The 8775-nt window shown below is 50.7% G+C and overlaps 1 protein-coding gene across 1 annotated transcript; it reads left to right on the plus strand.

Moving 5' to 3' along the window:
• Positions 1-444: 444 nt before the first annotated feature.
• On the plus strand, positions 445-6464 carry LOC122496003 (thyroglobulin-like). The gene is given in 4 exon segments (XM_043602189.1): positions 445-613; positions 4323-4588; positions 4590-5421; positions 5851-6464. Coding segments are annotated over 4 exon segments (1881 nt in total).
• The last annotated feature ends 2311 nt before the right edge of the window (positions 6465-8775 follow it).

The raw sequence follows: 8775 nt of genomic DNA on the forward strand, positions 1-8775 counted from the left end.
GCAGACGTGCGTGTTTCTGCTTGGAAGAAACCGCTGGGTTTTAAAGTTGCTGTGGTCTCTGTGGCTGTTTTGCCTAAGTGGGTGCAAGGATCTAAAACCAGGGCGGGTTTTTTTTTTTTTTTAATGCTTATTTTTTTTTATTTTGAGAGAGAGAGAGAGAGAGAGAGCGTGCACACAAGCAGGGGAGGGGCAGAGAGAGAGGGGGGAGAGAGAATCTCTAGCAGGCTCCGTGCTGTGAGCGCAGAGCCGGGCGCGGGGCTCAAACTCACGACCTGAGCCAGAATCAAGAGTCGGCTGCTTAACCGGCCGAGCCACCCAGGCGCCCTGAGGATTTACAACGTGGTGACAGCACACAGAGTGCATGCTGCAAAGACCACAGCCCTGTTCACACACCGTCCTCTCCTTTTCCCGCGTGGCTCTGCCCTAGGCCCCACAAAATGCGAAATGGAGCGGTTCACAGCGACCAGCTTTGGTCACCCCTACGTTCCCAGCTGCCGCCGGAGCGGGGACTACGAGGCGGTGCAGTGCCAGCGGGCAGGGCCGTGCTGGTGTGTGGACGCCCAAGGAAAGGAGATCCATGGAACTCGGCGGCAAGGGGAGCGGCCATCGTGTGGTGGGTTGCCTCTCGACAGCCTCCTCTTTTGCTCCCGTCGGGTCGTATTACTTTACCTGTTTCTCCAGACCAGCCGCTCCAGGACCCGTGAATTCCGCTGTCTCCTGAGCGTACCCAGGGGCCCTTCGAGCCCACCACGGTGGAAAACCCACTTACCGCCATTAACTTCCGACGTGTTTCTCATCCTGTGTCAGACGTGGTCGATTCCTTCCTCAGCGAGCCCAGGGGATACTGGGGGGCCTCACAGGTGAAGGAACAACAGAATTTTGTTCACTTGTGCCACGAGAGAAGGCGCGCAGAGCAGGGTAGGGTCAATTCGAGCTTGTGAAAGTGTATGAAGAGGAGGCATTCAGGAGGGCTTCATGGAAGAGGTGATGCTTGGTTAGAGTCTTCTAAGATAACGACGTTTTTTGAAGGAGGAAAGTAAGGAGAGGTGTTCTCTATCTATAGAGCAGGGAAGTATAAGGACATAAATGATAGGCATTGCTCTGCTACTGGGCACCGAATCTTCAAGAAGAGTAGAGAAATAAATTGCTGAGTGTGGTCAGGGTGGGGCTCTGTGCTACAGGACTGGGGGAAGATGGCGGGGATGAGACAGTGAGGTCTTTCGTACCGAAGCAAAGGCTTGGGGACTTCTTCCTGGAGGCCACGTGGTGACGTTGAGGGGTTTTACGCTGGAGAGTTCCATGGCGGGTTCTGTGTGTAAGAAAGACCACCCGGGCACTTTGAAGGAGAGCTTGAAATCAGTGTTAGACTGCAGGCCACGGGGCCAACTTGAAGGTCATTGCAATGTCCTGGAGAGAGATAAGGGGACTATATTCCTTTTCCTGGAGCTGCTGTGACGAATGAGCACAAATTCAGGGGCTTAGAACAATAGTTCTGGAGCCTAGAAGCCCAAAGTCAAGGTGTCACCAGGCTCATGTTCCCTCTCTGAAGGCTCCAGGGCAGAATCCTTCCTGGCCTTTTTCCTGGCTTGTGATAGTTGCCGACAATCTTTGGCATTCCTTAGTTTGTGGCAACGTGGCCCCAAATTCTGCCTTTGTCGTCACATGGCTGTCTTCCCTCTGTGTCTGCCTCTGTGTCTTCCTCTCTTCCTACGACGACACCGGTCATATAAACTTAAGAGCCCGCTCTACCCTAGTATGACCTCGCCTTAACTAATTATGTCTCCAATGACCCTATTTCCGAATAAGGTCACATTCTGAGGTTTCCAGGAAGGATGTGCATTTTGAGGAGACCCGATTCAACTTGGTACAGGGACCAACACTAAAGAGGCAGCAGTGGTCTGGGGAGAAGGGTGTGGACTTGCGAAATGTCACAAGGCCCTCCAGTGAGGCCATTCCATTTTACCATTGAGACCCTGAAGGGAGTTAGGGGTGAGGGGGAGGGAGAAATCCAGGAACGCTTGTAGGCTTCCCACTTGGGTGAGCTGGATGGATCCCGCAAGGTCTCAGTGAAGGAGGAGGGCAGGTCTCTTTATAGCCTTGACACAGATGAGCATTCGTGTTCATTCAATAATTCCTGTTAAGTCATTGATTTCTCCAGCTTCACATTTTGAGTATTCTGCTCGGCGTTTGGCAGTATTCAGTCTACTAAGCGTGAGAATCTAGAGGAAGAAAAATTTCAAGCGCTGCCCTGAGGGTATTTGTGATTACATTGTCGTTGTCTTAAAACCTAGAGAGTATGGTGCCCTCCAGTTTCCAGGTGGACACAAAGAACTATGGTTTTCCAAATTAAGACCAGAATGCTACCAAATGCGTGCATCATATATTTTTATTTTTTCCTCTCTGGCGTATCAGTCCTATTTCCGTGGAAACGAATGCCACGTGGAGCTGAGATCTGCATTTTTTTCTTTTTGCCCTGGTAACACGACATAACAAATGAACGGAAGGGATATACTCTCCATGTCAAAACAGAATAAGCACAGCAGTGAACTTTATTTCTTCCATACCTTCCTGTAATACCTTCCATTCAAGGAAGCCATGCCTGGTTGAGGAATGTGTTACGGGTTCTGATGTTGCCAGGATTTTTTCGCTCTCCGACTACAAGTTCCAGTTCTTTCTCTGTTGCCTGGTGACAGAGGGAAGTTGGCTGACTTCCTTTTTGGCATCCGCGTGAACCGAAGGAAAAGAATTAAGTGGGCGGTGGGTGGGTGGGTGGGTGGTTGAGAAGGACTGCTGAGATTTATGGTTTTACGGAGAAACGTGGAGCCTAGTTCATTCCACCCGTGTGACGGAGACACTTGGAATTTGAATTTAAGGTCTTTTTTCTTAATGTGATTACTGTCCACTAGAATATTCAGACTGAATGACCTGACCAGGCATGGAGTTGACTGAGTTGATCACCCTTTAACTAATAATTTCAAGGAAAGATCAGGAAGGCTAGAAAAATGTGCTAAGTGTGTTTGCTGCATAGACATTACTGTATTATATTTTGGGAAATATATTTCCTATAGTATGTTATAATATTAGATATTACAACCTAGGAAATGTTTCTTATTATAGGAAATACTAATGGCATTTAAAGTATGGTTCTTATCTTCAAAGAGACTGTCAATTAGTTAGCCTAGACAAGCCTACCCACAAGGAGGGATTAGGCAGCCACACGAAGAGCAAGTAATGAAGCATTAAAGTCCATTAAAAATTCCAACAAGAGAATGCTGGAAAAAAATTTTTTTCATTACAAAACAAATGGGAAAGGGTTCCTGGGTGGCTCAGTCGGTTAAACAACCGACTTCAACTCGGGTCATGATCTCGCCAGTGGTGGGTCCGAGCCCCGCATCTGGCTCTGTGCTGACAGCTCGGAGCCTGGAGCCTGCTTCGGATTCTGTGTCTCCCTCTCTCTCTGCCCCTCTCCCACTCCCACTCTGTCTCTCTTATCTCTCAAAAATAAGTAAACATTAAAAATATGTTTAAAAAAATAAAATGAAAACAAATAGGAATTTGTTGGTGTATGAGTTCCCGAGGGCTGCCGTCACAAATTACCACAAACTCGGTGGCTTCATCCGATAGAAATTTATCCCCTCCCAGTCTGGAGGCCAGACATCTATAACTGAGGTCTTAGCAGGGCTAGGCTCTCTCTGAAAGCTCTAGAGAAGGATGCATCTTTGTTCTGTCCAGTTTCCAGGGGCTTCCAGCGACCTTGGCTTTCTTTGGCTTTTGGTATTCTTTTTTGGCATTCTTTTGGCATTCCGCCCCCATCTTCACGTGGCCGTCTTACGAGGACATCCATCATTGGAGTTAGGGCTCGCCCCAGTTCAGTGTGACCTCGTTTCAACCGACAGCACCGGCAAAGACCCTACTTTCAAATGATGTCATGTTCTGAGGTCCTCAGCGGACGTGAACATTGGGCTTGAGGAGGAAGGGAGGACACCATTCAGCCCAGTACATTTGGGGCATGCATTTGGTCAGCTTTTCCGAAAGTGGGCGGGCACCAACGAGCCTTGCCTCACAAGGGGGCCACCCTCCTGTGAAAGGTGGGAAGGGAAGTCACGTCAACTGGAACCTTCATTCCCCCAAACGGCCGCCACGGACACTGCTTGGGGGAAAGAAAAAAATAAATAAAAAGGCAGGGAAGACAGAGGTACAAAACGTAGGTGTTCTTGACCGAACTGTTGGACATCTTACTTCGAGAAGGATCTGGGGGGTTGTCTTGGGAGTACTTGTTGACATGTTAAAACCATTTCTCCTGTTTGCTCTGTCTTGTGCAGCTGAAGACCAATCCTGCGCCTCTGAGAGGAGGCAGGCCCTGTCTAGACTACACTTTGGGCCCTCGGGCTATTTCAGCCAGCACGGCTTGCTCTTGGCTCCCGAGGGAAGACGGGTGTCCCAGAAAGTAGCCAGATTTGCCACATCCTGCCCGCCCTTGGTGAAGGAGCTCTTTGTGGACTCTGGGATTCTCCGCCCGATGGGAGAAGGGCAGGGTAAACAGTTTTCTGCCTCAGAAACTCTCCTCAGAGAAGCCATTGGAGCGATTTTTTCCCTCCCGAGAGCTGGCTCGTCTTGCCCTTCAGTTTACCATGGACCCAAAGCGACTCCAGCAAAACCTCTTTGGAGGGAAATTTTTGGCGAATGTTGGCCAGTTCAACTTGTCCGGAGCCCTTGGCACAAAAGGCACATTTAACTTCAGTCAATTTTTCCGGCAGTTTGGTCTCCCGGGCTTCCAGAACGGAGGGACCGACCTAGCTGCCAAGGCTTTCTCCTTGGGACTGGATTCAAATGCTGCCGCAGAACCCCCCAAAGCCTCTGTGAAGGGAGCCGCTAGGAACAGGCCGATGGTGGGCAGCTTTGGCTTTGAGATCAACTTACCAGAGAACCAGAACGCCCTGGCATTCCTTGCGTCTCTCCTGGAGCTTCCAGAATTCCCTCTCTTCTTGCAGCATGCCATTTCTGTGCCAGCAGACATAGCGAAGGACTTAGGTGACGTGATGGAAGTGGTGCTCAGCTCCCAGGGCTGCGGGCAGACGCCGGGCAGCCTTTTCGTCCCACTGTGCTCGGCGGGAGGAGACTACGAGGACGTGCAGTGCTTTGCCGGGGCGTGCTGGTGTGTGGACTCCCGGGGCAAAGAACTTTCTGGCTCCAGGGTTAGAGGCGGACGCCCCCGGTGCCCCACAGAGTGTGAGAAGCAGAGGGCCCGCATGCAAACCCTCGAGGGCAGCCAGCCCGCGGGGTCCAGCCTGTTGGTCCCTTCTTGCACCAGCGAGGGGCATTTCCTCCCCGTCCAGTGCTTCGGCTCTGCGTGTTACTGCGTTGACCCTGAGGGTCAGCCTATTCCTGGAACTCGAAGCGTACTTGGAGAACCCAAGCAATGTGAGTCTGTTGCGTGTTCAGTCCACAAACCCCGATTTGTGGGGCCCCGACTCAGCGCATTACGGAAAAAGTGAATTCTGTTGTCGCGTAAGCCCCAACTTCTGCAGCGGCGAAAACTGCCACTTAACGTAAAGATTGTCCAGAAGCGGGTCGGTACTGTTAACCATTCCCGGGATTGAATAGGGAGACTCGTTTGGCTTTGTAGGGGCTGCCCCATAGGTTTCTGCAGAGCAGACAACAGTCTCAACAGTGCCGTTTCAGTGATGGGGATGCACTCTGTCTAGATGTTATTTACAGATTTGAGGCTGAGGGGATTTCTGTGGCCGTATAAGGTTTCAGATGGGGCTCGGACCCTCAGGGGTTTGCATCTTGGCCTCGTGGGCTCCCTGCACTTCTTTACCTGACATACCTCCTCCTTGTTCCTCCCAGGCCCCACCGCCTGTCAGTTACAGGCCGAGCAGGCCTTTCTGCGCACAGTGCGAGCGCTGGGCTCTGACTCCAGCCTGCTGCCCACCTTCTCCAGCATCTACATCCCGCAGTGCGGCACCGGTGGGCAGTGGAGGCCCGTGCAATGCGATGGGCCCCCAGAGCAGGCCTTCGAGTGGTATGAACGATGGGCAGCTCAGAACAACGGTGGCCGGGAGCTGACCCCTGGCGAGCTGCTCATGAAGATCATGAGCTATAAAGAAGCAGCTTCCAGAAGCTTTCGTCTCTTTATTCAGAGTCTGTATGAGGCCGGCCAACAGGGCATCTTCCCAGGGCTGGAGAGATACCCTTCTTTCCCAGACGTCCCGCTGGCCGTGATGGAAGGGAACCTGACCCAGCCTGGAGGGAACATCCTCCTGGAGCCCTACGTCTTTTGGCAGATCCTGAATGGCCAGCTCAGCCGATACCCAGGGCCCTACTCAGACTTCAGCACTCCTCAGGCACACCTTGACCTTCGGAGCTGCTGGTGTGTGAATGAGGCTGGTCAAGAACTGGAAAGCACCCGGACAGAGCCAAGCAAGGTCCCAGCATGTGAGTTACACCCCGTGGAGAGCTGAATTTGTGCCTTTCTAAAAAAGATGTCTGGTAGGCGTGTACTGAGTGTCTGAGCTGGAGTGGAGTTCAGATACGGACAGGTATATGTCCCTTCAATGCTCGAGGCACCCGAATGCATTAGTCGGCTCGGGCGGCTGCAAGAGTACCGTAGACTAGGAGGCTTAACCAACAGGCATTTCCCATAGCTCTGGGGGGGGGGGGTGTGGAAGTCCAAGATCAAGGTGCTGGCTGATTCCGTTCCTGCTGAGAGCTGTCTTCCTGCATTGCAGAAGGAACTGTGTATTCACATGGCAGAGAGAAAGTGCTCTTTTTATAAAGACACTAATCCCATCCAGAGGGCCCCACCCTCAGGACCTCTTTGAAACCTAATCACCTCCCAAGGGTCCCACCTCCAAGTACCATCACTTTAGGGGTTAGGGCTTCAATACAATACATTTGGGGGAGAGGGGGGATGCCAACGTTCAGACCAGAACGCCAACGCTCGTAGAAAAGAAGTGACTTCCCCACATTCACACAGTTGGGTGTTGGTGAAGTTAATGTAGTTCATGTTTTTAAAATGTTTATTTATTTTTGAGAAAGAGAGAAACAGAGCATGAGCAGGGGAGGGGCAGAGAAAGAGGGAGACGAAGAATCCAAAGCAGGCTTCAGGTTCTGAGCTGTCAGCGCGGAGCCCGACGGAGGGTTTGAACTCACGAGCTGTGAGATCACGACCTGAGCCGAAACTCTGACGCTTAACCGACTGAGCCACCCAGGCGCCCCAATGTAGTTCATTTTTATTTTTATTAAAAAAATTTTTTTTTACATTTATTTATTTTTCAGAGACACAGAGACACAGAGCATGAGTGGGGGAGGGGCAGAGAGTGAGGGAGACACGGAATCTGAAGCAGGCTCCAGGCTCTGAGCCATCAGCACAGAGCCCAACGCGGGGCTCGAACTCAGGAACCGTGAGATCATGACCTGAGCCGAAGTCGGACGCTCAACCGACTGAGCCACTGAGGCACCCCAATGTAGTTCATTTTTAATGTTCATATGATCGATTGTTTAAATCAGTGCCTCAGATTTTAATTGGATGTCATCTGTGTGCAAAGCATGATCTCAGGACCGATGAAGCCTGTCACATGGGTATGACCTGGCTCTTGCCCACTATGGCTAACGCTTGAGTAATCTCTCCTAAATTAGCTGCATCGCCATTGGATTAACCAACATGGATTATGATGCTCCTTACAAAGACACTGCTAGGTCCTCCAGACCTCACGAAGTGCCTTTACTTCACTTGAGGGTTTTCATTACAGGACTAATTGGAGAACAGCTGAAGGAGGTCTGTAAGTCCGGCTCTGTGGCAGGTGGACTTAGAGGAAAGCTGTGGTGTATGAGGCAGATGCAAAATGAAGCTGACTCTGTCCGAACTTCAAATGGCTCATTACCAAGTGGCCACACCAGCAGCTGGAAAGAACAAGGCGGATTCAGCACTGTTATTATCAAATGAGAACCTCCGTAGCCAGCAGTTGCTAGGTATTACAGGTAACAGTACAGCTGTTCAAGCCCAAAGACATCTCTCAATCCATTCTTTGCAATGTTCAACATTGTCCACGCCTTTCTGGCTAATGCTGAAATTAATCAGACGATGTTGACATTAGCCAGAGTGTAGGCTTGAGCAGAAAGTGAGCTTTTAGGATGTTGGATCATAGGAACACGTGGCGAGACCAGGAGTATCCTGTTCGAACACCTGGGAGGACCCCCCCTCCCCCCGCCCGCCCCTGCCCTCCACGACTGGGATTCTCCACTGAAGTGTCAGGTCCCAGCAACAGGCTGACCCCTCCCAAGTCACACACAGATGTCGGCATGCCTATTGTATAAACAGTCTTATTCAGATTTTGAGAGTCTCTATACCAATGGTCATGCCTATACAGGCACACTCCTATAATTTCAGATGCTTTATAAATTTAGACCTCTTTGCATCCAATTTTTGCGCCCGATTGCTGAGGCCAAAAGCACCTGGTCACGTTAGTAGCTAGGTTTGCTCACCTTGGCCTGAGTGCTGGGCAAAGCGTCAAAGCTGGGCTGAGAATATGCTGGCCTTTGCAATGAGTCCCAAGAGGTGTGGAGGGTAGACCAAGATACAAGATAAACCGCCGGGAAGCAAAGATTAGAACGTCCCCCCGTATGCCGTGTTTGTTCTTTTCCTTCTAAAGTCCTATTTTTGGTTTTGCAATTACATGTTATGAACAGCTGAAGAAAAACGTACCTAGTGTATTAATACAGTTGTATGTGTATTTCGCTTTACAAATACCGAAATACGCATTTTGGGGGCAC

Source organism: Prionailurus bengalensis, chromosome F2 (assembly GCF_016509475.1).
Source record: "Prionailurus bengalensis isolate Pbe53 chromosome F2, Fcat_Pben_1.1_paternal_pri, whole genome shotgun sequence".
In the NCBI taxonomy this organism is placed as follows: Eukaryota; Metazoa; Chordata; class Mammalia; order Carnivora; family Felidae; genus Prionailurus; species Prionailurus bengalensis.